Source organism: Lampetra fluviatilis, chromosome 19 (assembly GCF_964198595.1).
Source record: "Lampetra fluviatilis chromosome 19, kcLamFluv1.1, whole genome shotgun sequence".
NCBI classification, from domain to species: Eukaryota; Metazoa; Chordata; class Hyperoartia; order Petromyzontiformes; family Petromyzontidae; genus Lampetra; species Lampetra fluviatilis.
In genome coordinates this window covers 12,268,457-12,295,233 of record NC_136293.1, presented here as the reverse complement: position 1 = coordinate 12,295,233, position 26,777 = coordinate 12,268,457, and the positions used below count along the sequence as shown (strand labels likewise).

At 48.0% G+C, this 26,777-nt stretch overlaps 2 protein-coding genes across 2 annotated transcripts; one reads left to right on the top strand and one right to left on the bottom strand.

Annotated features, from left to right (window-relative positions):
- Positions 1 to 4,636: 4,636 nt before the first annotated feature.
- Positions 4,637 to 6,856, bottom strand: LOC144937684 (uncharacterized). Its single transcript, XM_078865093.1, has 3 exons — positions 6,695 to 6,856; positions 5,257 to 5,779; positions 4,637 to 4,985 (listed from the first exon to the last, which is right to left on the bottom strand). The coding sequence occupies exons 2-3, from the start codon at positions 5,746 to 5,748 to the stop codon at positions 4,746 to 4,748; spliced, it is 732 nt and encodes a 243-aa protein (XP_078721219.1). The 5' UTR covers positions 5,749 to 5,779; positions 6,695 to 6,856; the 3' UTR covers positions 4,637 to 4,745.
- Positions 6,857 to 10,626: 3,770 nt separating this feature from the next.
- LOC144937528 (polyubiquitin-like) lies at positions 10,627 to 21,018 on the top strand. The gene is made up of 8 exons (XM_078864771.1): positions 10,627 to 10,685; positions 11,057 to 11,588; positions 12,186 to 12,410; positions 13,407 to 13,636; positions 17,390 to 17,659; positions 18,036 to 18,567; positions 19,165 to 19,389; positions 19,922 to 21,018. The coding sequence occupies exons 2-8, from the start codon at positions 11,097 to 11,099 to the stop codon at positions 20,153 to 20,155; spliced, it is 2,208 nt and encodes a 735-aa protein (XP_078720897.1). The 5' UTR covers positions 10,627 to 10,685; positions 11,057 to 11,096; the 3' UTR covers positions 20,156 to 21,018.
- Positions 21,019 to 26,777: the final 5,759 nt, after the last annotated feature.

The following is a 26,777-nucleotide window of genomic DNA, read 5'->3' as shown; positions in this document are numbered from 1 at the left end:
GGGAGCGAGGAGTGGGGGGGCGAGGAGTGGGGTGGGGGGAGCAAGGAGTGGGGGGGTGGCGATGATGGGGGGGGAGGGGGGCGAGGAATGGGGGGAGCGATGAGGGGGGGGGGGCTTGTTTCGGTGGTTTCCCGACACCCGCCGCGTCATCACCGCTGTGCCGCGCCCGCTCTCACACCGGTCCGTGCCGACGCAATGTTGGGAGACGTTTTGTCATCGATGTCTCTTTGTTCGGACGAGCAATTGGTCGTCATTAATCTCCGCCGGTTTCCCTGAGCCAGTGGTGGATATTCCCCATTCCTATGCTCGGGCCAGTTCGTCCACAGCACTCCCGTGACGTTCCTGTAAAATCGTGCACCCTTTGAGATCCGTGAATTCAGTGGAGTTGTCACAAGTGCCGGTTTTCTTAGAAGGTCCTCTTCGTCTCTCCACCACTTCAACACAAACATATCGTAGGGTCATCGCATCGGCTGCGATAGCCCAAGTTGTGAGTCGCCTGCAACAGACCCTGCACACACGCAAGCAACTGCGTGTGTGCATGCACTCCTATTGTTGTTCTTCCCCGCACCTCCAATTATCGAGATTAAGTTCAACCTACGTGCACGGTTTCATAATGCACGATGCATGGCAATGACCACGTAGCGTCTCTACACTTGCGAGGCGAAGGGGGCTGGAGACGGCCTTCGGGCACCGATGCGCTCTGGTTGCGTGACGTGGATTCTTGAATTCCACGCGAATTCGGCGAAATGAAGTCGAGGGTGACATCGCTCGTGTGATGCGCAGTGCATGCAGCGGGCAGCCTCGCTTCGGTTACCCATGGGGCGTTGCCTTGCAAATAGTGACGAGGCTAATCTATTGAGTAATAGAGCAGCGTGAACAATACTGTCGTCTTATTTATAGATCGTGACGCAGTAGTCACAGCCTCGTGGACACAATAACAAGAGTGCCCAGTGCATGTTCCGGCGAGCCGCGCTTCGAACCCGGGGCCACAGAGAGAAGTTCGATTCTTGGCCATAGCCAACGTCGGTGGTGAGGGATATCTGTACTGGATCCGGCCCGACACGACCCCTTATCCACTAACACTGACAACGGCACGGTAAAACAACCCCCGTCACCAACAAAGGCGTTTTGAAGGCCTTCATTCAGCAGTGGATTAGCAGAGACCTGTGGATGCATTACTCTTACAGTTGAATGCGAGGGGATGACACCAAAACTGAACGCAGAGTCGTTTATGAGGCACGAATTTGCTCTCCTGCTACTGACAACCATTGCCCTGGAGTTGGTGATCTCACGCAATCGTGTTCTCATCTCTTCGTGACCCACCAACCCCCACCGCACCCCGACTATAATCCAGTAATCAGCCGCCATGCAAAACAAAGTGCAATGTTTGATTCTCACGATGACGACGTTTTATTTTAATAACACTTAGTTTCAGAACATTAACTTTATTTTCATTAACATATCACATACCGTGCGAGTACTGTGGTATGTCATACACGTCGTTAATCCGCGTGTGTTACACACGTGGGGTTTGACGTGGTCATAACAACACCGCCTCGTTCGCTGGTGTGCCACACTGTCGGGAGAAGGCAGTGCAATCACAATTCATTGTCGTACTGTACTATGCTCCAACGTCTATGGTCCCCACCTTAGCTGAACCCGCAGTGACCGGCGTGGCGAAGTTTATGGTCTTGCAACCTCCACGACCCATAATGGCGTGCAGGAGGGCGCGCATCCAGCGGTGAAATGAGCAAAGCGACTGGATCCGTGGCGCATTGCAAAGACTCTCATTCCACGTGGCGCACGGGCTTGCATCGTGCGCGTCGCGTGGCGTTCCGTGTTCTGTTTGCTGGAACTGACGTCGCCTGGTTCGCGGTTAATAATCAATCGACTGCTGTTCATGACCTGACCACAAAACAAGCGTCAGACGCTAGGAGCTGCCACGTGCCTGTCCCGTCGGCTAATTTCATGGCGCATGCCTTCTTTAGTGGCTTCTGACCTGTAAATACAGTGTATATATATAATCGCACATTCCATTAGATTCAAGGTAGAGTGAAAACACTCTTAGTATGGGAAATGCTGTGTGTGCTTACTATTGCAAACTCAAAATAACAATTCGCGTCGTTGTGGAATATATGAATGGGTTAAATGAGCAATGTCTCCTTAATATTCCCGTCTCTCCACGTAACAACAAAAGTATGTCTTAAACAGTCCATCATATGCTTGTAAGGTGGACAGCTACCAGCATTGATTCAAGTCTGACTGCTGATGAGACACTGCATGTCGAAACCCGGTTATGCTTGCACGATGCGTATTTGAATCAATGTCGCTGAAATTGTGCCCTCCCAGAAGGCCGTCCGGTTGATGGGTTGTAGAATAAAAATGTGTTTACTATTTCTTATGCCGAGAGCCGGATATGTGACGGCAGCGTTATCTGTTAGCGCTCGCGCGGGGCAGCAGTGGCGCAGTGGTTAGCGCACAGTGTCATGCTGCCGGCCACGTGGGTTCAATCTGGGTCACGAGTGACGTTTGAATCGATGCTCCGCCATCGCCATCTTTCCCCTCCCCCCAACAAAGACAACGATTCCTCCTATAGCCTTTAACTGACTCGGGGCAAGTGCTGTTAGCGAGCACCTACGAAGGCCGGAATAATACACGAGGGGGTGAGTGGCCAGCACCACGCCCGACCGCCTTTATCTCCCCAGTGGCAATGTTTACACACCGCAACAGATATTGTACTCATTTTAGGCTGAGTCGACCTCCGGGGAGACTCAGGACTAGTTCAGATAATCGTCACTGGCGTTGGCCGTGAGCGGAAATCGAACCCGGGTCGCCGGGTTCGTAGCGCAGCGCGCTCACCGCGACACCACCGCTTCCCCCACCGCACCCTCACGCACACAATTTCACCACCCCGCACACAGTTAGTGAAGTATGGTCAAACAACGTACATGGCCGAGACAATCTGGAGAGCCCTTCCAACAGTAGATTGACCAACAGGCTGTGCATACGACAGATTGTTTTTATTATTCCATTAATTATGTAAAGGTTGTGGAACCCTTTTAACTAGGTTTTTTCAAACAGACACATAACCAAACCTTTTGCAATGTGACATGTTTTGTGTGAAACGTGTGGCTTTAAAGTGTTTTTGTGATTGCTCTCGCACGTGATATTTATACACAGGTCTGTCGATTTATACCGAGTCGGTGCTGGGCACCTGTCACCTTTATCAACCAACGCTGGCCACCGTGGTGAAGTATGGTTAAGCGGTGTCCATGACCAACACGTTGTTGAACGGCCAAAAGGGCTGTAAACATTTTTTTTTATTGCAGGTACATCCAGCTGTCGACAGACGATAACGCGTGAGCAGTTGTGAGCTCTTCACCTGCGAGCCTGCCCCACATGTGCATTCAGATTGAATTGGTTCCTTGCATGCAGTTGAATTCTTTAATGTAGATTTTTGCACTCTGCACTTCACGCCAAGAAATAGGCGCAGCATTGCGCGACTTACTCGAGGTTCAATGAACTCGGTTGCCCCGCAAACCCTGGACGTTTGGCACGCTCACAAGCACGGAGCATGGAGTCGGAAGCACTACTACCATTACAAATCCATTGGGGATACTGGGTTTGGCAGTGGCAGCACAATTAACAAAAACACACCAAACAACTTTGTTATATCCACCACCTTAAAAAGGAAATTATATAAGAGGCGACGTTTCATGCAAACGCCCTAGTGAGTTGCTGCCAAAAAGGGTCGTTTCCCAAAAGATTACTTATTTATATAAACTCTTATTTTAGGGCAGTGTTGTTATTAACAATTTGAGTTTTTGTTCTAATGCAGGACATATCTGGGCAAAGCCATTATTGGTGCCTCATGTTCTTCCTCTGCGTTCCTGGTCCTCTTTCTCCGCTCATTCAAATACCGTACTTAAACCATTTCCACGTTCATTCGACACCATCCTTCATATCCTCGCCACTTTAAACCACTTTCCTGTTGGCCAGGTACTTCCATGTTCATCATCTTCGTCCCATTGATGAGTTTCCTCTCCTCCTACGACAGCCATCTAAAACGACTTTCTTTCAACTTTACTGAGAGATGGGTGATCTATTTTGATGTTAACCAAGCAGGGAATGCGTGTAAGGCATATTCGTAAACATGAAACCACACGAAGTTTCCTTAAAGTAGAAATATATTTATTGTTTATATATTTGCGAGAGACAAGTGAACAATATAGTCGAACAATGTGCAAGTAGCATTGACTTAGTGTCTAAATTCGCAGTTCATTTAAATATGCAATAACGGAAAAGGACATTTGGGAATCTGTGGATCTGGCTAAGTCGCGCCTTTTGACGTCATCTGGTCCAACACCATGTGAGACTAGGCTCTCAGGAAAGCTGTCTCGGGTGTGGACCAATCAACTTCAAGGACAGTGCATACATTATCAGAGTTATGTTTTTTGTTTGCATTACGACTGCAGGTATTGTGGTCTATGCAAACATGACTCCTTGTAAAAAAGGTATCAGTTTTGTTGCCAGAGAAAAGGGTAAAAAAAAATTATCATATTTTTTCTTCTGGCAAATAAGGTTCCAATGGTCTGGCTAAGTCGTTACACTGCGTATCATGATCCCTCGACACAAAAACTCACACCACGGTGAGTGCAGTTTGAGAAGTCGCGACGACTCAAAAACAATCGAGGCTAAGGTCACATTCATCTCAAACGTGAGCCACGTGCGTGATTTTTCTGTCTTTAGGCTTGCCCTCCGCGCAGGTGGGCTTGCAATTGGATGGTGCTATGTGCCCTGATCTTGTAGGAACGCAGTGTGCGTTGGTCTTCCAGTTGCCGGCTCTCGAAAGTGAGAATCTGCTCCCTGGGGGGCACTCCCTCCTTCCCATGGACTTCCACCTTCAGCTGCTGCACCCGGTCCGAGAGGCTCACGTCGTACGTCCGGGTGCTCCCTTGAAAGTTCACCACGAAGATCTGGACGGTCTGCAGTGAGGACAAAGTGGTAATATTAACACAAAATAACGAGCAGGACACACGACAATTGAGCACGCACGTGAACCTGCGTACACACGCCTACTTCCACAGGCAATCCTGTGTCAGCCGTTGAAATTACACAGCACGTGATTGAACAATGTGCATCCAAATGTGATTTATATATGGGCACTGGTTCAATACTCGTATCATTCATAACGTAGATGTCTCATTCACAACATCCCTTACTGAAGCACATAAGTGCCGTTTACTTGACACGTACTTTGGATGGCATCCTAATCTTTTCCCGTAGAGTGGCGATTTGTCCAACAGGCGCCTCCTCGATGCCAATGACCTTGACCCTCTCCGGGTCCCACACGCAGTCCTCCTCCAGATGGCTGATCACCATTCCGCACCCTGCGGGCACCCAGGCGGTGTCGTAGCCCTCGTCGTGCCAGGTGAGACGCAGGGGGTGGCCCTGGCTGTCGATCTTCTTGACCTTGCCCACATCCACCTCCAGCTTTAGGATGACCTTCAGGTGATCCTCCGTGTTCAGCGGGTACCGTCTGGCCTTGTCGATGTTGCGGCTCACGTACACGCCACGGCCCAGCATGCCGCCGGTAGACTGTCTGAAGCCCTCGGAGCAGATGGCTTTGGCCGAGGCCACGTTGGTGCCGTGGTACATGATGTAGACGCGGTCATCCGTGGGCGTCAAGCCTGCTTGGAGCGACCACGTGGGCGCGATGGTTTCCGGGGAAATTGTCTCGGTATTCATGATGGAGCAGAGAATGTAAGAAACTCGTTCACTGTTGTAAACAAAAGCAAAAGGCGTAGATATGTCAGAGCTGACTGCAAATGCAATACAATTGCACAGTCCACACTTACAGAATGTCTACATGTGAGTGCAGCTCAAGATGCACGACATATACGGGGCACGGGGGGGGGGCTCCGAATGGAGGATGGGTTTCTCTTGAACTTGTCATGATTTTTGCAAGCGGCAGGGGGAAGCGGAGAGAATATGGAAAGGAGGCAAACATCCTTGTTCAAATATTATTTTCGAGGCCTAAATATTATAATACTACAGTACAGCCCTTTTGTCAATAGTCGCGGGTGGGTAACTCGCCGTACAGTGCAGGTAAGTTCTTTACCATACTTCACCACACTCGTATGGCCGATTCCTACCCACTGCCACTCGGCACACTAAGTCGGCTATCACTATGCCAGTCTCACCCGTTCGCTTGTGTTGATGTTACGCTCACACTGTCGCTGATCTCTTTTCTTGTCTCTATATCATTTTCTAGATTGAACACTCATGTCTTTGGAAATATTTTTTTGTGTTTAGTTTGTTGTCTTACCTCCGCACCTCGGAATTAGCACGCTTGGCTACGTACGGTGCGAACGAGGTTCAACATACAAACTTGAGATGTATTTTAAAACCAGTTTAATTACAAAATAACACTGCCATAAGCAAGTTTCATACCAAAATTAAATGTCCATGTTATGTTTTACATGGTTTGTCATTGCTCACGTAACATTTCCGTAAATAATAAAGGACTGTACATATATCAATACGTAGCACATCGTTGCACTGGATAGACCTGATTTATTTCTTAAACTGAAGCGTCAATGTGCTTAAACAAGATGCTTCAGTTACACACGTGCACCTACCTAGAACTCAGCTCCTACAAAAAAACATCAGAGGCTCTTAAATTACCACTCACCTGCAATTGTGAGACTTCTACAGTCCGCTGTGTTCGTTCGGGAGGAAGATGTCGGATATTGACGACTCGCTACTCGCGAGCTGATCTTTATACTCGTGGGTCACCACGTCACCCAGCTGTTCGTGAATTCCCCGAAAAGGTGACGGACCTCAACGCGGCGCGTTTGATTCGCCGCGTAACTTCCAAAACCCCCACGAGCTCGTGCGTTCCTCGACTTTTGCCGTCGATTAAGAATCGCTTCTTGGCAAATACGCCGGCGTCAGCCGATGAGGGCGTGACGGCGTTTTACGATTTAGCCCCTGGCGCTGCGTGCACTGCTGACGGCCTATTGTGTTGAGTGCGATATTGGCACGTACACAAATAAAGTTTGATTCGTAGTGCCCCGCTCGCTGCATAAGGGTCTCTGCACGAACCGTCAGCGGTGACGTCCATTCAAACAAAATCTCAACACGCCGTCGTCAATAACACTGTCCTAAAAAATAAAAACATATATAATAACAAGCGACCTTTCGGGCAAAGTGGCCCTTTATTCGTCGGGGATACATAGTCTGTGCCTGTTTAGCACTGCCGACGGAACCTTCACATGAAAGTAATATACAAATGTATGACAACCAGGCAAGAGATCCATTGGGTCCGGAGTGGTGGTGCAGTGTTGAGCGTACGGCACTAAGAACCCAGCGACCTTTGCTCGAATCCCAACAATGGCTTACGTACGTGGCGAGTGGTGTCCACTTCACCAACCCGAAATGACCATTGTGATAAATTATGGTCAAACCCCCCCCCCTCCCAATCGAAATGGTATGGGGAGGCCTTTATCCAGCAGCGGATTAAGCTTGAATGAAAAGAGAGCAACACTCGCCCCCCCCCCTTCTCCGCATCTTCCCCAATCCTGACCTTAATCCAGTGCAATCACGTAATCATTTAAGGCCGAGTCAACCTAGGGGGGGGTGGCTCCGACAAGTGTAGACACACCTCGCCACACGGACTCTGTGCATGGCCATGACACGGAAACAAACTCTGCCTGTTGCTCTTGCGTACTGCAAGTCGATGCGCGTCCTCCACGCGCGTCATTGCCGGGTTTCTGGTGATATCGATCTTTGCGCACTCCGGTGGATGTTGACATCGTCATGCTGGCAGCATCACGCGCTTGCTGACAACGCCGTGGTGCGAACTGAGCGTTTCGGGTCGTAAGCCCGGGTTGGTGGCTTGGCACGGGGCACTCACAAGCTCGCTTTGTGTCCGTGTCAAAGCCTCCTCTCTCTCTCTCTCCCGGTTTTCCCCATGAGCGCCACCTCCACCAGGGATATACTGTATCTCTTACCTTGTGGGTTCTGGAGCGTTTAGCGGCGCCCCCTTTGTTGTCTGCGGCGTAGAAGAAACGACATGTGTTTTTTTCTTCTTGGTTCTTTCGGTAAAGTCACGTAGAAGGGAAATAATAAAATAATACAAATTAAACATGATGAAATATAATTCTCACGACGTTTCGGCCACAACGCAAGCAGCCGTCCTCAGGTGAAGAACAGGGCTGTCAGAATGACAGCGTCCGAATGAGACAGCCCTGTTCTTCACCTGAGGACGGCTGCTTGCGTTGTGGCCGAAACGTCGTGAGAATTTTATTGTTTTATTTTTATAATTTTATTATTTCCCTTCTACGTGACTTTACCGAAAGAACCAAGAAGATGAATCCCTGCAGTCACGAAAGCTTTAAATAGAAATGTGTTTTGAGGATGTAACGTACGTGTGCTGCCCACTTCGGCAACAACTGGTGTTGACTGCTGTTGTTTCCTCGTTCATGGAGCGCGACTCGTGATGAAGAATGCGATTTCAAACACAATAGAACAAAAATTTGAACTGCGTCACAATGTATGGTCTACATTTCTTAAAATCTTTCACCGCAACTGGAGCACACGGGTAGACCTTTTAATCGTACCTCTAACGCATACGGCATTGAGTTGCCTATTAACACGGGCAAAGCTCACGGTACAAAGAGAACACGCTAATCGCAGGTGACATTTCAGTGTTATTCAAATGCGGGTCTGCTCACGTAACTGGAAAATAGCATCACACTGCCTCAAGGCAAAACGTAGAGTACACATGTTACTGTGGGCACAGGCGAGGTGGGTGGAATGGGGTAGGCATTTATTAACGAGGGGAACAAACACAAACTAAAATAATGTAAACCAACGGTCGATATTCAGACATTTAATTCGAAAAACTGCCTGATATCATTTCGTTCCGCATTTTTGTACAAGGGTGTCGGTATTTCGCTCACTAAAACGCCCCTTGCTGTCACAAGTCCCTCCCGCACCCTGTCATTGTCCCTCAATCATTTACGCTCACGCCCAATAGGTCCTTACTCGCAGTAGGCAAGTGCCCTGTAGGATTTCTCATCCATGAGTCGGATTGCTCAATCCACCATCTTCGCTGTTAATGAACTGCTTTCTTATTCGTGTTGAACGATGCAGAATACATGACGTCGTGTTTTTGTTCTGATTGCCTTCGTTGCTGCTTTTGCCATGTTGGTGACTCGGGTTGCTCTTGCAAACGACTCGTGCTGGTGTATTGAGTTCGCATCGGGTGACACAAAATAAACATGATACTGTACTTAAAATGTATTAATCGCTTTGTCTCTATGGCCTATGTACGCTGAATGTCATTACCTTTCTTTAAAATGTCGCCGATTATATATTTTTCCTTTTAAGGCGGAGTTGACCAATTTGTTGATTTTTTTGTTTGGCTATTTGTGCTTGTGCACTGCTGCCAATACAGTATCGCCAAATAATGTTTACCTATGATTGGTGTTTCGATCGACACACCACATCCATCTCCAAGTAGGAACCACAATTGCACTATTAGAGTCAACATGATACGTGGAGAGAGCATTGCCAATGGTGGTTTATTTCATATTTGGGAGCCACTCGATATACAGAACAGATGCGTCCATGAAAAGTTATCCATAAAGCGAAATTCCGTTGATCGAACCTCGTTTTCCCACTGACTTCAATCTACTGGACACATCTATGAAAAAAGAGCTTCATAGCTCATTGGATTTCCCCAGGATACATAAACATTTTGATCTAAGAATAAAAAAAAATGAATATGAAAACGGAACAACACAAAGCACCGAACCCACGAGGAGGCGAGCGAACCACGTGCAGCGCTGCTGGGACACGCGACAGAGACGCCCCCCCCCTTGTACTGTTCGTGCACTCTTTCATTTTCCACCACCCCCCGACCCCCCCCATAAAATATTTTAATGTCAGGATTCCAAAAATTCCATTAATACGAAATGAACGTAACGTATGTCGAAGTTCGTTCATCCCACAATTTAAAAGTTTACGTTGCGTAGCGAAATTCGTGCCATTGAGTTGCCGTCATAGCGAGGGATGACAACATTTTAGGCACGTGGCATTGTAGTTAAAGTGCCGCACTTACAAACGCCGGCTGGGGTTGAAAGTCAACCAATCGTCTCCATGGGACGGTTACGTAAATAGACTTTTGCAGGAAGTTCACAGGGGCAGTTCTGCAAAGGTCATGTTCCCGCCATGGGAATGTGGAATGTTCCCCACCGGCTCAGCGGAACCCGTGCAGTGAGGCGTGAGAGCGAGCGCTTGTTGTGTTCAGAAAGTGCGCGTGTAGCGGTGATGACGCGCGGGTTTCGGGAAACCACCGAAAGCGAAATCCCTCCTCGCCCCACCCCTCTCCTCCTCGCCCCCCCCACCTCCAGCACCACAGTCACAACGAACAGCAGCAGCGGCACGTTTCGGAAACCCGAAAGGGAGGGCTGGCGGCTGGGAGGAGCCCACACCGCGGTGCGGATTGGACTCAGTCGGAGAGGCTCTGCGTGGATTCCCCAGCCCCGGGGCTCTGCGCTTGGAGGGGGAGGCGCGTGCGCGACTTTAAAAGGAGGGCAGCGCGCAACGGCAGGAACACACGCATCCTCTCCTCCTCCTTCGTCTCCTTCTCTTGCGAGACGAGTCAAGTGGAACAGGTGAGATACCCGCGGTCGCTGCGCTCTCTGCCGATGCTGCCTCTTGCGTAGAGTGGAGCCCGGCTGCGTGCAGTGCAACAACAACAGGTTGTGCGTTGTGCGTTGGTGAAGTATGGTCAAATAACCCCCACGACCGCCGAGGATTGGGGAACTCCTCATCCAGCAGTGGGTTTAACAAAATAGCTGTAGGTCTTTATGTTAGATTAAGTTTTGCAACAATAGGCTACATCTGTTTCTAACGTTGCCACACGAGGTTTCTCGACAAATACGAACGTAGCCAATTGTGACGAATTAACAAAGTGCCGTTTCGTCTGCTCGTGGTTTTAAACTGTGAGGCTGCGTTTTCACCAAGATCGTGCTGCGTTTCTCAGCACCGCCTACAGATCCTCTCGCCTTCACCGCTCCACGACGATGGACTGCTCCGAGACCATCGGCGACCGCAATGGCCCCTGCACCCTGCAGAGAGGAGAGAGCCCCAAGGATGACCGGCGCTACATCATGTACCACGGCACCGACGCGCAGGGGGCACGCGGCATCCTCGCGCAGGGCTTCAGGCGGTCCGAACGCGGCATGCTGGGGCCCGGCGTCTACGTGAGCCGCGACATCGAGAAGGCGAGGCGGTATCCGATTGGGAAGCCCGAGAACGTCAAAGTGATTCTGAAGCTCAGGGTGAACGTGGGGCGCGTGAAGAAAATCGACGGCCAGGACCACCCCCTGCGTCTCACCTGGCACGACGAGGGCTACGACACCGCCTGGGTGCCGCGGGGCTGCGGGATGGTGACCAGCGAGCTGGAGGAGGACTGCGTCTGGGATCCGGAGAGGATCACGGTCGTTGGCGTCGAGGAGGCGCCCAGCAGCGAAATGAAGACGATGTTGCTCGCGATGATGAAGAACCCTAACGACGTGAGTGGCACTCAGGCACGAAGGCACTCAGGCACGCATGCACGCAGGTACGCAGGCACGCAGGCAGGCAGGCGCAACAGCAGTGGTGTAGCTGCACCAGGTGCAACCACACAATGCCACTGACCTACCTGGCAACTTTGTAAAGTTGACAATATTTTTGCCAATGGCTGAAGGCCGACGGTAACATCGCAACAATATTTGCGTGCATGCAGATGTGTGGACACGTACAGGCTGTGAATGAAACTGTGTTGTTAGACTGTACATCAAACAAAACGCAACGTAGATGGCAGATGCAAGCTGAAACGTGATTTGTTTTTTACGTTTAATGGTCATTTACATATTTCTACACGATACATCTTGGTGAAAACATTACAGTGCAATCTCAATGTTTTAATATTTGTTTTCTTTTAACAGTATTATCATGGGGTAGTCAAAAAGCTGCCAAGCCTGGGCGCCACGTGCCGAGTAAAAAAAAATCGCCAACGCATTGTAATGTAGAGCACTTTAAGTGATAGCTGTAGACTATTCACGTGCGTGTCACCCTTCGTTGAAACTAAATGCCGTGCACTCTCCCGTCACCCCCGCTCCCCAACGCAGGCCGTGCAGATCGTCGTGAAGGACCTGGAGGGGAAGTCCCTGAGGCTGATGGTGAAGCTGTCCGAGTCGGTGCTGGCGCTGAAAGTCAGGATCCAGAGCAAGTGGAAGGTGTCGCCCGCTCAGCAGCGCCTCGCTTACGGGGGCACCGCGCTGCAGGACGCGACCACCCTCGCCAATTGCGGCTTGAAGCAGAATGCCACCGTCAACCTGCTTCACGTGGACCACGTAAGCAGAGCCGCTTGCCACGCACTCGGAATCGCCAACGCGATCTGTGGGCCGTTGTGATAAAATGCAAAAACTAATTTAGAAAAGTGACATCGTAAATTCCTTTCTGTTTCAGTTAGCCTTGACCTCGGGTAGGGCTTAGGAACATTTTCCTTACCGAGGGCCGAATTTGACTTTCAAAGGCCTCTTGCAGGCCACAGATAATCACAGCTCAGTTACAACTCTGAGTGCAAGGCACCCGTGCTGTAACAGAAGTGACCGAGAACACTGAAATTAGAGGTTGCACACAATCCCCGTTGGTGCCCACATAATGCAGCTCGCACGCAGTCGGGTTCGCTGTGCGTATTATAGTGTCACGTTGTTGCATTACATTTCAAAGCATTGATAGTACGGCCTGACAATGGCTTCATCTATTTATTTAAAGCTTTCGTGACTGCAAGGATTCATCTTCTTGGTTCTTTAGGTAAAGTCACGTGACTTTACCGAAAGAACCAAGAAGATGGACCTTAACATTCATTGTGGAGCCAGCCAGCCAACAGCACATATGCCACCATTCACTTGGTGGCAATTGTAAATTAACAACTGCCTGTATGCCTGCAATTAAAACTCAGCGCATAGCCTAAGACCCTAAGTGTTCTATTTAAGACCGGAAACAGGTGGATTGTTTCACTATTTTGGAAAATCGCCCGATGATGCTGGATGTAATTACTATTGAAACGTCGCACTCAAGTTGTAAATATTGTTGATTTACTCTCCAACACACCGGTGGGTTGAAGTAGTAACTAATTGGCGTTTTGTTTACGTGACAAATGCCATACTAATTGGCTGTGTTGGGTGGTGGAGGGTTACGACCCATTTGGCTTATGCGATCTCACCCAAAACCTTTATTATGAATAATATTGGTCCTAAAAGCGTACGTATTAAACTAGCCGAAGTGAAGATGGCATTTGTCACGCGATGGCATTTTTGTAACTTTTCATTTCATTTTCCACGCAGGCCGTTGACGTCTTCGTGAAGACGCTCGCCAACAAAACGTTGACGATAGAGGTGAAGCTCTCCGACTCGGTGCTCTCACTGAAGCAGAAGGTCCAGCAGAAGGCGGGCATACCGGTAGACCAGCAGATGCTCACCTTCGGCAGCCACACTCTGGAGAACAATCAGAAGCTGGAGTGGTACGGGATTCAGCAACACTCCACCATCACCATGCAGGGCCGCCTGCGGGGAGGGTAGTCACGTGCCCCACGCACGCGCCACCTGAAGAATTGACGGACACAATTCATGAGCGGTCTTCTGTCCAGTTGGCCATGGTCAGGGTGGACCTGCAGCTACTGCCTTCTACAAAATCTCCGCTTGTGGGTGGTCATCACCGCCAGATGTATGATGTTGACAAAAAAAACTGTTCATCCTATCGTTGCTGCACTCGTACATATATTTAATTTGCATAAATATGCATGGAACTTTTACAAATCTTCATCCAAATAGTTAAGCCCGTGATGGTTATTTTCGGATCTCGGACCAGTAATGTGTGTTTGAGTTGATTTGTTGGATGTGGCAACACACACGAGGGCCCACATGAATGTCATGTCTAAGAAGAGAGTATGAAAACGGTTGAAGTTGCATACATACCATTCCATGTTAGTTTTGTATTTGTCTGTATATAGTAAGAGTCAAACGAAAATTGTATGCGTCTGTCTGAATGTGGTTGTTGATTAAACATAGAAAATATGACCCACACTACCCACGCCATTGCTCAAGTGCCTGTTTACCGATTTTAAATGTTTATTGTCTCGTTGTTTTGAGCCGATTGCCAATACTTGTTGATTACGATGGAAGGTTTCGTTTTTTGTTATTTAATTTCAACGCGCGGTGTCATGAGCACGGTATTCTTAAAAGTTTAAATTCTTGGAATAATTTTTTAAAGTGATATATTTACCGGTAAAAATTAAACATTTAGTCCTGTTATTTTAAGTTCGCACCTTTGATTTTATCATCTGTAACATGACATTTTATTATAAACGCACTTTTGATATGTCAGCTGATGGATCCGTTTGTTATATTGTTCACTGTATAATGCATCAATACATAAATTGTATTTGTCAAGCTTCATAACTTGGTTCGTGTTGTCTCATTATCTGAGTACTGTCCTACAATATTGGTGCCTTTTTGGAGTTTTAATCATTTGTTCATAGCATAGATCTGACCACTATAGATTCAAAATAATCACATCCATTATTGTTATATAAATAATCCAGATTCAGACTCCTACAGATTCTACAGATTCACGTGAACGTAGATTTATATTAGAATATTCGCATTTGTTTAGCATTTAATACCTCAGCATCTCACAGCACCTTACATCACGACATTTTATTATAAATGCACTTTTGATATGTCAGCTGACTAAAGCAAACAATTCTGGGTTGTATTGTTGCCCGCTTTATTTTCTTGGTTCCCGTTACCGGTTGCAAAATAAAGACTGCGAATCTGATGGAGCCATCCGTGCCATTGCTTAGTCCGCCACACACCCCGCAGCGCGCGCTCCAATGGGCCGCACAGCAGGGCGTGCAGGGGGAGGCGACCTCACGCCACCGAGAGGAGTTGTGGCCAACGGCGCCACCGGGGAGCCGGGGCGCTCATTGCCGCCAGCGCTCTCCCCGGCACGGAGAGGCCAATGCCGCAGGGCCGGAATCAGAATATTTATTTATTATTTGGAGAAATCCGACGAGCTATGAAGCTCTTTTTCACAGGTGTCCAAGTAGGGGCGGGTTCAGAACGTTACGACAACAAAACAAAAAGATGACACGAGTGCAGAATACGGGACATGTAAAACAAATCACCAAGTACCCATTGGTTATTTCGGTAAAGTCACGTGTGTATAAATAAAATAAAAATAAAATGTTATTTTTAATAAAACATATTTTATTTTTATTTGTATTCTACATACGTGACTTTACCGAAAGCACCAATGAGTATTGTAATTCCTGTAGTCACGAAAGCTTCAATCCTAGATTAAATCACTAAGTATATACAAATAAAAGTAGAATATATGTTTGATATTACCAGGTAAAGCCCCCTAAGCTATTAACTTGTTTTTCAGACTCGACCTGGCCACGATTCATAGCTCAAAGAGGCTCATCGTGTGGACATTTACAGCAGCAAAATCATCTAAATACTCTAACGGCAACTTTGTAAAGGTGTGGAGGGCACACGCAGGGCCCCTACTGTGCTGCATTTTAGACGGCCGGTGCTCCGCTCGTTGTAGTGAGCGTCGCTTCTCTGCTCTCCGTTGTTGCTGGAGGGCGACTGCCTCCAACTGCCCAGTAGCAGCGGCGTCCTTCACGAGCCTCCTTCACAGAGGCCGATCTTGACACCGCCGGTACCAGTCGTCGGCAAGTCCACTCAGCTCCACATCCTCCCATACCGCATCACTCCATCTCTTCTCTAACCTGTATCGCGCCCGTTTAGCCCCCTCGATGTGGCCAAACAAAAGCTGCTTGGGCATGCGTTGGTATGTGGGCTACATCACCCAGCCAATGCAGCCTTGCCTGCCGAAGGAGTTCACTGTGTCCAGATCTTTCAAGGATTTGTGAGCTCCTCACACAATCCAGGCTGGTCAAACCCAGGATGGATCGCAGGCATGCCAGCCTGAATGTTTCAAGCATAGAAAATGGAGGGCATGACTGTGGTCGAGAAGACCCGAAGTTTCTTGCGGAGCGACTTTTTTGTTTGGCTATTTGTGCTTGTGCACCGCTGCCAATACAGTATCGCCAAATAATGTTTACCTATGAATGGTGTTGGCTGTTTTTAGCGATTTGATCAACACACCACATCCATCTCCAAGTAGGAACCACAATTGTACCATTAGAGTCAACATGATACGTGGAGAGAGCATTGCAAATGGTGGCTTATTTCATATTGGGGAATCCATCGATATACAGAACAGATGCGTCCATGAAAAGTTATCCGTAAAGCGAAATTCCGTTTATCGAACCCCGTTTTCCCACTGACTTCAATCTACTGGACACATCTATGAAAAAATAACTTCATATTTCATTGGATTTCCCCAGGATAAATAAACGTTCTGATCTAAGGATAAACTAAAAATAAGTAAGATGTATTTCAAACAGAAATGAATATGAAAACGGAACAACACAAAGCACCGAACCCACGAGGAGGTGAGCGAACCACGTGCAGCGCTGCTGGGACACGCGACAGAGACCCACCCCCTACTGTGTGTGCTAGAGGTCGACCGAAACTGAATTTATGGTTTCGTCCGAAAACGAAACCAGACCGAAAGTAAAAAAAAATGACTTTCGGCCGAAACCTAAAGTAAACCGAAAGTAAACTTTTTGGCGTCGGCCGAAACAGAAACTTTGCCGAAAGAGGCCATTTGCCAACTTTCGGCGCCGAAACCGAAACCGAATTTCGGTCGGCCTCTAGTGTGTGCACTCTTTCATTTTCCACCACCCCCCGACCCCCCCACCCCCCATAAAATATTTTAATGTCAGGATTCCAAAAATTCCATTAATACGAAATGAACGTAACGTATGTCGAAGTTCGTTCATCCCACAATTTAAAAGTTTACGTTGCGTAGCGAAATTCGTGCCATTGAGTTGCCGTCATAGCGAGGGATGACAACATTTTAGGCACGTGTCATTGTGGTTAAAGTGACGCACTCACAAACGCCGGCTGGGGTTGAAAGTCAACCAATCGTCTCCATGGGACGGTAACGTAAATAGACTTTTGCAGGAAGTTCACAGGGGCAGTTCTGCAAAGGTCATGTTCCCGCCATGGGAATGTCGAATGACCCCACCGGCTCAGCGGAACCCGTGCAGTGAGGCGTGACTCGTGAGAGCGAGCGCCGGTTGTGTTCAGAAAGTGCGCGTGTAGCGGTGATGACGCGGCGGGTTTCGGGAAACCACCGAAAGCGAAATCCCTCCTCGCCCCACCCCTCTCCTCCTCGCCCCCCCCACCTCCAGCACCACAGTCACAACGAACAGCAGCAGCGGCACGTTTCGGAAACCCGAAAGGGAGGGCTGGCGGCTGGGAGGAGCCCACACCGCGGTGCGGATTGGACTCAGTCGGAGAGGCTCTGCGTGGATTCCCCAGCCCCGGGGCTCTGCGCTTGGAGGGGGAGGCGCGTGCGCGACTTTAAAAGGAGGGCAGCGCGCAACGGCAGGAACACACGCATCCTCTCCTCCTCCTTCGTCTCCTTCTCCTTCTCTTGCGAGACGAGTCAAGTGGAACAGGTGAGATACCCGCGGTCGCTGCGCTCTCTGCCGATGCTGCCTCTTGCGTAGAGCGGAGCCCGGCTGCGTGCAGTGCAGCAACAACAACAACAGGTTGTGCGTTGTGCGTTGGTGAAGTATGGTCAAATAACCCCCACGACCGCCGAGGATTGGAGAACTCCTCATCCAGCAGTGGGTTTAACAAAATAGCTGTAGGTGTTTATGTTAGATTAAGTTTTGCAACAATTGGCTACAGCTGTTTCTAACTTTGCCACACGAGGTTTCTCGACAAATACGAACGTAGCCAGTTGTGACGAATTAACAAAGTGCCGTTTCGTCTGCTCGTGGTTGTAATTGCGAGGCTGCGTTTTCACCAATATCGTGCTGCGTTTCTCAGCACCGCCTACAGATCCTCTCGCCTTCACCGCTCCACGACGATGGACTGCTCCGAGACCATCGGCGACCGCAATGGCCCCTGCACCCTGCAGAGAGGAGAGAGCCCCAAGAATGACCGGCGCTACATCATGTACCACGGCACCGACGCGCAGGGGGCACGCGGCATCCTCGCGCAGGGCTTCAGGCGGTCCGAACGCGGCATGCTGGGGCCCGGCGTCTACGTGAGCCGCGACATCGAGAAGGCGAGGCGGTATCCGATTAGGAAGCCCGAGAACGTCAAAGTGATTCTGAAGCTCAGGGTGAACGTGGGGCGCGTGAAGAAAATCGACGGCCAGGACCACCCCCTGCGTCTCACCTGGCACGACGAGGGCTACGACACCGCCTGGGTGCCGCGGGGCTGCGGGATGGTGACCAGCGAGCTGGAGGAGGACTGCGTCTGGGATCCGGAGAGGATCACGGTCGTTGGCGTCGAGGAGGCGCCCAGCAGCGAAATGAAGACGATGTTGCTCGCGATGATGAAGAACCCTAACGACGTGAGTGGCACGCACGCAGGCAGGCACGCAGGCAGGCAGGCACGCAGGCGCACCAGCAGTGGTGTAGCTGCACCAGGTGCAACCACACAATGCCACTGACCTACCGGATACACTTCTTATATCTGTACCAGGCAACTTTGTGAAGTTGACAATATTTTTGCCAATGGCTGAAGGCCGACGGCAACATCGCAACAATATTTGCGTGCATACATATTTGTGGACACGTACAGGCTGTGAATGAAACTGTGCTGTTAGACTGTACATCAAACAAAACGCAACGTAGATGGCAAATGCAAGCTGAAACGTGACTCGTTTTTTTACGTTTAATGGTCATTTACATATTTCCACACGATACATCTTGGTGAAAACATTACAGTGCAATCTCAATGTTTTAATATTTGTTTTATTTTAACTGTATTCTCATGGGGTCGTCAAAAAGCTGCCAAGCCTGGGCCCCACGTGCCGAGTAAAAAAGTTGCCAACGCATTGTAATGTAGATCACTTTAAGTGGATAGCTGTAGACTATTCACGTGCGTGTCACCCTTCGTTGAAACTAAATGCCGTGCACTCTCCCGTCACCCCCGCTCCCCAACGCAGGCCGTGCAGATCGTCGTGAAGGACCTCGAGGGGAAGTCCCTGAGGCTGATGGTGAAGCTGTCCGAGTCGGTGCTGGCGCTGAAAGTCAGGATCCAGAGCAAGTGGAAGGTGTCGCCCGCTCAGCAGCGCCTCGCTTACGGGGGCACCGCGCTGCAGGACGCGACCACCCTCGCCAATTGCGGCTTGATGCAGAATGCCACCGTCAACCTGCTTCACGTGGACCACGTAAGCAGAGCCGCTTGACACGCACTCGGAATCGCCAACGCGATCTGTGGGCCGGTGTGATAAAATGCAAAAACTAATTTAGAAAAGTGACGTCGTAAATTCCTTTCGGTGTCAGCTAGCCTTGACCTCGGGTAGGGCTGAGGAACATTTTCCTTACCGAGGGCCGAATTTGACTTTCAAAGGCCTCTTTCAGGCCACAGATAATCACAGCTCAGTTACAACTCTGAGTACAAGGCACCCCGTGCAGTAACAGAAGTGACCGAGAGCACTGAAATTAGAAAGAGGTTGCACAATCCCCGTTGGTGCCTACATAATGCAGCTCGCACGCATTCGGGTTCGCTATGCGTATTGAAGTGTCACGTTGTTGCATTACATTAAGCATTGATAGTACTGCCTGACAATGGCTTCATCAATTTACCTTTGTTATGAATAATATTAGTCCCAAATGCTTACTTGTTAAACTATCTGAAGTGAAGATTGCATTTGTAACGCGATGGCATTTTTGTAACTTTTCATTTCATTTTCCACGCAGGCCGTTGACGTCTTCGTGAAGACGCTCGCCAACAAAACGTTGACGATAGAGGTGAAGCTCTCCGACTCGGTGCTCTCACTGAAGCAGAAGGTCCAGCAGAAGGCGGGCATAGCGGTCAACCAGCAGATGCTCACCTTCGGCAGCCACACCCTCGATGACAATCAGAAGCTGGAGTGGTACGGGATTCAGCAACACTCCACCATCACCATGCAGGGCCGCCTGCGGGGAGGGTAGTCACGTGCCCCACGCACGCGCCACCTGAAGAATTGACGGACACAATTCATGAGCGTTCTTCTGTCCAGTTGGCCATGGTCAGGGTGGACCTGCAACTACTACCTTCTATAAAATCTCCGCTTGTGTGTGGTCATCACTGCCAGATGTACGATGTTGACAAAAAAAAACTGTTCATCCTATCGTTGCTGCACTCGTACATATATTTAATTTGCATAAATATGCATGGAACTTTTACAAATCTTCATCCAAATAGTTAAGCCCGTGATGGTTATTTTCGGATCTCGGACCAGTGATGTGTGTTTGAGTTGATTTGTTGGATGTGGCAACACCCACGCGAACTTCATGTCTAAGAAGAGAAAATTCCAACGGTTGAAGTTGCATACATACCATTCCATGTTAGTTTTGTATTTGTCTGTATATAGTAAGAGTCAAACGAAAATTATATGCGTCTGTCTGAATGTGGTTGTTGATTAAACATAGAAAATATGACCCACACTTCCCACGCCATTTCTCAAGTGCCTGTTTACCGATTTGAAATGTATATTTGTCTCGTTTTGAGCCGATTGCCAATACTTGTTGATTACGATGGAAGGTTTCGTTTTTTGTTATTTAATTTCAACGCGTGGTGTCATGAGCACGGTATTCTTAAAAGTTTAAATTCCTGGAATAATCATATAAAGTGATGTATTTACCGGTAAAAATGAAACATTTAGTCCTGTTATTTTATAGTTCGCACCTTTGATTTTACCATCTGTAACATGACATTTTATTATAAATGCACATTTGATATGTCAGCTGATGGATACTTTTGTTATATTGTTCACTGTATAATGCATCAATACATAAATTTGATTTGTCAAGCTTTCTAACTTGGTTCATGTCTCATTATCTGAGTACTGTCCTGTAGTATGGGTGCCTTTTTAGAGTTTAGATCATTTGTACATGGCATTGATCTGACCACTATAGATTCCAATAATCACATACATTATTGCTATATAAATAATCCAGATTCACAATCCTACAGATTCTATAGATTCACATTAACGTAGATTTATATTTGAATATTTGCATTTGTTTAGAATTTAATACCTCATCATCTCACAGCACCTGACATCACGTGACAATCATTCAACGGGGACCACCAGTGGCAGCTGCCCTTGTGTTTTAAGGTGAGTCAGAAATTGTCATCAAAGGGCGTATTAGTCTCTCAGTAGGGGGCATTGTTTGCTACGTGCAATCAAAATTTAGCCATTTGCGGTTGATTAGAAGAAAGTAAAAATTGGACCATGATGCTGGCATACAACAGCCTACTTTTATCAAATGACATAATGAGCCTTAAGCATTCGCTGCGCGTGCTTTATGGTCGATGTTAACAAAGGGAATCGGATGAGAATAAAATGCTTTGACAAAAGTTATACACCGTGACGTTACGAGATACCACGACGAGAGGGCTTCTTGGAGAGAGTTCGTGTAGTTTTGCGATTCCTCCTAACGCTGAAGGGGTGTGTAGAGCAGAGGTGGGACAAAGTCATTGTTATGCAAGTCCAAGTCGAGTCGCAAGTCATCAAATTCATGACTCGAGTCTGACTCGAGTCCAAGTCACATGACTCGAGTCCACACCTCTGGTGTAGAGACTCCAGTGGCAGCCGATGGTCCATCGTGTGGGGTGCATGGCCACAATCGCACCACGTGCATTCACATCCACGACCATTGCGCTGCTGCCACCATGTGGCATGAAACCAGAGTTGCAGGTGCTGAGGCCTGCTTCAGGCTGTACGGCCATGGCTGGGGGGTGGGGTGGAGATCTATAGCCGTACTTCATAGTTTGGACCGGACTCATGAAAGTCGAGCAAAGCACCAGTCTCACGTTGCCCCGACATGCCCGGGGTGCCCCACTGCCCAGGCCTACTGATGGTATCCATAGGCATTGACCAGGTCAATGAAGCAAAGATGTAGGTCCTGTTGGAATTTCCTACACCTCTGCTGTAGTAGACGGACAGAAAATATGGCATCTGTGCAGGACCGCCCACAATGGGGCTCCGCAAGCCTCTCCTCAGTGAGCCTGGCAAGGCGATGTTGAATAATCCTTGCTCTCGGACCTTTCCCGGCACATTGAGGAGGGAGATGCCACTGCACGGTGTACACACACACACACCCAGGTGACTACACTCGTTGAGACACGGAGACACAGACATGGAGAGAGACGAGGAACCATCCTTTCCGTAAGTGAGCGGCCACGTGCCTAGCCACTGTACACCTACAGCACAATTAATACAACGTTATTTTGAATTGTAAAATTATGCATAACTCATTGTAAGTGTAACTTCGGAATGTGCCACGAAAGTTGCTATGAATGCTCACCACTAACTGCAAACGTAGTGGACTGCACATGGCTTAAGCAAAACCAAACATTTTACAAATGCCTGCCTTAATAGCGTTTCCTTTTTTCTGGGAAATCGGTTTCAGTTTATTTTACGCAATGTAACTTCCTCATGGCACATTAATCTACCACTTTCGATCATTTCGGTTCATTGTGGTTATTATAATTGCTGATGATTAGATTATTATAATTGTATAAAGGACATTGTTCTGCCTCACGGCAGGTGTTTTGCCTCACGGCAGATGTGGGCGTGTGAGTACACAGGAATTTCCTGTTTTTGATGCTGAGTTTGGTCACGTGACCAGGTAGTTCCGATTTGCTGGCTTTTCTGCCACGAGGCCGGGGGTCCGCCATTACACAGTTCAAGATGGCGGCACACATCGCGTCCCAGTGACACCAGCTGTAATTGTACATTGTGGGACTTTAAGAAGCATTGTCTGTAAGTTCGTTTATGTTCTTGTAATACTGGAAATGCTGTTATAATGTTAGAATGACCGTTATAATGCTGTAAATGCCTTTATAATGCTGTTAAATTGTTATGATAAATATGAGGCCTAGTTAACAACGAAGCCTGCATCTTTCCTTATTGTGAATGTTACTTGTAATTTAATAAGTCGAGTCAAACTTGTACCCAAGTAACTATATTGCGATCTTGAGAGCAAGGATGACGAAATATCTCATCCACAATTTAGTGTTATGTGTAGTGCTGTACATTTAGGGTGCAGTGTGATGATTACACGATGTGCCTTTATTTAACAGCATATTCTCTTGTATAGCTATTCAGTACTAATGTAGGTGCCTGGTCTATACAGCATCTATTGTTAAGTTCAGGTTATCTAAGGCAATGTTATGATGATGTAGTGTTCATTCATTGTATTGATATTACCAAGTATATGTTGTATTTGTGCTGTTTTCCATCAGTTTTACCTCGTTCAATTCAATAAATTATGTTTCGAGTCGGATGTTCACCCTCGCTCTGAGGGTTTATTGGATGCGAGGTTAACTACTTGGATAGCGGTGCAATGCACCACTACAGTCAGTTAATTATACATATTATTTAAACACCGTAAATTAGAATATGCTGTAAAGAACACTTCGGAGCAATGAAATTATCAATTAATTAAATCTCAACCATTGCATAAAAATAAATGTTTTTAATACCAATATACGAATGGCAGGCCAAATGTCACACGTAGTTTGGAACTCATTTCTACTTCATAAACATTCGTTGCTGGTTGGGTGACCGATAAACAATGGAGGATTAAAGATTGTAGTGCGTGATAATTAACGCGCGTTTTTACCAACGCTGACGATGTTGCAATAGCAAGCCACTCGCCACCAATTGGATGCAGTTGCTGGTTCGGCTGCCAACGGGACGCTTGTTCAGAGGAGGTGAAGACGCTGGTGTGGTGTAGGTTTTCAAACGCTCCTTGTGGCACTATGCAGGGACCTCGTGCAGACATTTTTTTACGGGGATTGCATTCGTATCGAGAGTGGTGGTTGGGGGAGGGGTTGTACGTCATCGAACTATTATCAGGAACGGCATCATTTCTGAGAAACACTGCTTCACGTTCACGATAAGCACGGCGCAGGCAGAGCGTGTCTTGTACAAGCTCCTGTACAAGCCCCTGTGTGCATCCACTGTTGGACGAGGGGCCTCGCGTGGGGTCATTTGACCATACTTCACCCACGATAGAGTTGGTGAAGGCGGGGAGCGTAGACGTGGCAGCAAGTGAAGAGAGGCAGTTGGTTTTGCTGCAATGCCCTCGACTGCTCTCCGGCAACCTCTTTGTGCCTGGTGGTTGCTCCCGCAGGCGCTGTCCAGGCTCAAAATCTGCTTGGCTTCCAATATTATATGAGATCGTGTGCATTCTGGGTAATTTGTTTGTAGGCCATATCTCTATGGCACTTCCCTTCCATCACTTTCGAAAAGGTGTTATGCAATGGCATCGGACGCAGATGATGCCACTGCGAGGATTGATTTCTTAAATATTAAATGTAAATGTGCACAATATGGGGGGCGGGGTTCCCCTAGGGGGGGGCAAGGAAGTAGTCCATGATGGGTGGGGGTAGTTGCTGTGCCTGTGTCGTGTCAGTGAACCGGAGACGAGGTTCGTCGAGACACCTTCTTTATGCAACAAACTCGATCTCGCCTGCACACCCTCTACAGTCGCTAGCCGAATCACAACGCGAGCCGTCTAACACCGACGGCGCTGACGGAGACAGCCAACTACTTACTAGCATCGCAATGTCGAGCGAAGATGGCAGCGACGATGGCGACGAGACGCCAACAACGACGAGACGATCCAATCCCAGAATCGGCCGCCTCGGGCTCCCGCTCTCGGCCCCTTTTATGCTCCCAGCGCGGCCTGGCTCCGCCCTGGCCACGCCTCCCTTCTCGAACTCACTAGCAGGTTCAAGCTTATTGGTATATTGAGCACATTGATCATATTGATTATATTGATGTACAGTAGTTTATATTTCGTTTTTTCACATCGGTTTATTGTCTGGTAGTTGGGTAGTTGCAGTTCTTTAGCGTCAATATGCTAAATCCCTCTGTTGATATGTAAACTCAGCTTATTGGAGAGTATATTGAGTATATTGATGATATTGATGTAGTTTATATTTTAGTTTTTTATCGGTTCACTATATGGTAGTCATTATATAGTGTAGTGTATACCCAGTTACTTAAAGTTAATAGCTCAGCTTATTGGAGAGTATATTGAGTACATTGATTGCATTGATGTATTTTATATTTATCACATCAGTTTATTGTATGGAAGTAGGGTAGTTGCAGTTCTTTAGCGTCAATATGATAAATTCCTCTGTTGATATGTAAACTCCTTTGTACAGCACTCTGCTCCTCCCACCCAGCTTAAATATACGCTGCCAAGCTTAGCGGTGTTCATTACGATGCTGTTTTTCAGACAGCTCCGTTCTTCACCTGTGACGGCTGCTTGTGTTGTGGCCGAAACGTCGTGAGAATTTTATTTTATTATGTTTTATTATTTTATTATTTCCCTTCTACGTGACTTTACCAAAAGAACCAAGAAGATGAATCCCGCATACCAGGCCAGGGAGCTAACCACGCACCACGTCTTGTAGCCTTGCCTGAATATCCATGATTTTCGAGTCCTTGATTAAACTTTGTCACAGTTATCTCACCATTGTTTAATTGTAAATGGCTAAATTAACTTGCAGCCAATACCAGTGACAATTATTTGAACCGGTCCTGGGCCTCATGAGTACCTGGTGTGGTGTGTTAACATCGCCACTGGAGAGACAAAGGCGGCCTGGCATGGCTTAACCTGACACCAAAACACCCGAGTGAAAATCTGAAATTTGAAATGGCTAAATGAGTATTTTCGTGTACACGTGTATGAGATTGCTGCATTGGAACATAAGCTACAACACAATTGTAATGCGAGCGTGAGTGAGGTTTAGCCACTCAGCTCTGGGCCAATCAGACGCTCAGAGTATTGGGGGCGTTGCCCAGTAATGTGGGCGTATAGGAAGGTCCGCCGCCCACTTCCGGTCCAATCGGATGCCCGGAAGATCAGGGGCGGAGCTTAAGGGCGGAGCCGGAGGGGCGCGAAGCGAAGGGCGTAATCTGGAAGGTTCGGAAAGGGCGTGGTGAAGGGTGGAGACAGGATGACGTGTGAGCGGAATATAAGGGGGATCCAGAAGAGACTCGTGGTCAGTTGGTGTAGTCACGGAGTGGGACCACGTTGGGTTGTGGGGCGTCTCCTGCGCCATCAGCCACGTGGCTGGAGACGACTCCAAGCACACCGTCAGCCAACGGAGTGCGGGAGCAGGAGGAAGTGCGATTGACGGAAAGGGCGCGCGGGGCGCGCAAGAGAGACAGCCAGTCCACTGTCGGGATCGGCGGAGTGTGAGCGGCATAACCAGAATTAACCAGAGACGGAGACCAAGCTGTGTGTCGTCAACATCTTTTATTACACAATTAAGACGCAAGACAGGTCTTGTAAATTATGGTTCATATTCAACAAAATCATAACGAACACGTGTCTTTTTCATGTTGGCGCTCTGAAAATTAAAACGCAAAAAATGGAGAAATCGATTTAAAATTTCCACCACTATCTGAAAGCGATTATATACAATTCCTTTCAGATTATTCATCAAACTAGTGGCCCTGTGGCCACATTTGAGGTATTAAATTGTTCCCTGTTGTACTTATTTGATTACAGTTGTATTACATCATGCTTTCACTTCCTTACTTCA

Coding starts and splice junctions, on each gene's coding strand:
- LOC144937528 (XM_078864771.1), top strand. CDS start 11,097: ATGGACTGCTCCGAGACCATCGGCGACCGCAATGGCCCCTGCACCCTG. Junction 18,568..19,164: donor TGATGAAGAACCCTAACGAC/GTGAGTGGCACG, acceptor TCCCCAACGCAG/GCCGTGCAGATCGTCGTGAA. Junction 19,390..19,921: donor ACCTGCTTCACGTGGACCAC/GTAAGCAGAGCC, acceptor TTTTCCACGCAG/GCCGTTGACGTCTTCGTGAA.
- LOC144937684 (XM_078865093.1), bottom strand. CDS start 5,748: ATGAATACCGAGACAATTTCCCCGGAAACCATCGCGCCCACGTGGTCG. Junction 4,986..5,256: donor AGATTAGGATGCCATCCAAA/GTACGTGTCAAG, acceptor TCCTCACTGCAG/ACCGTCCAGATCTTCGTGGT.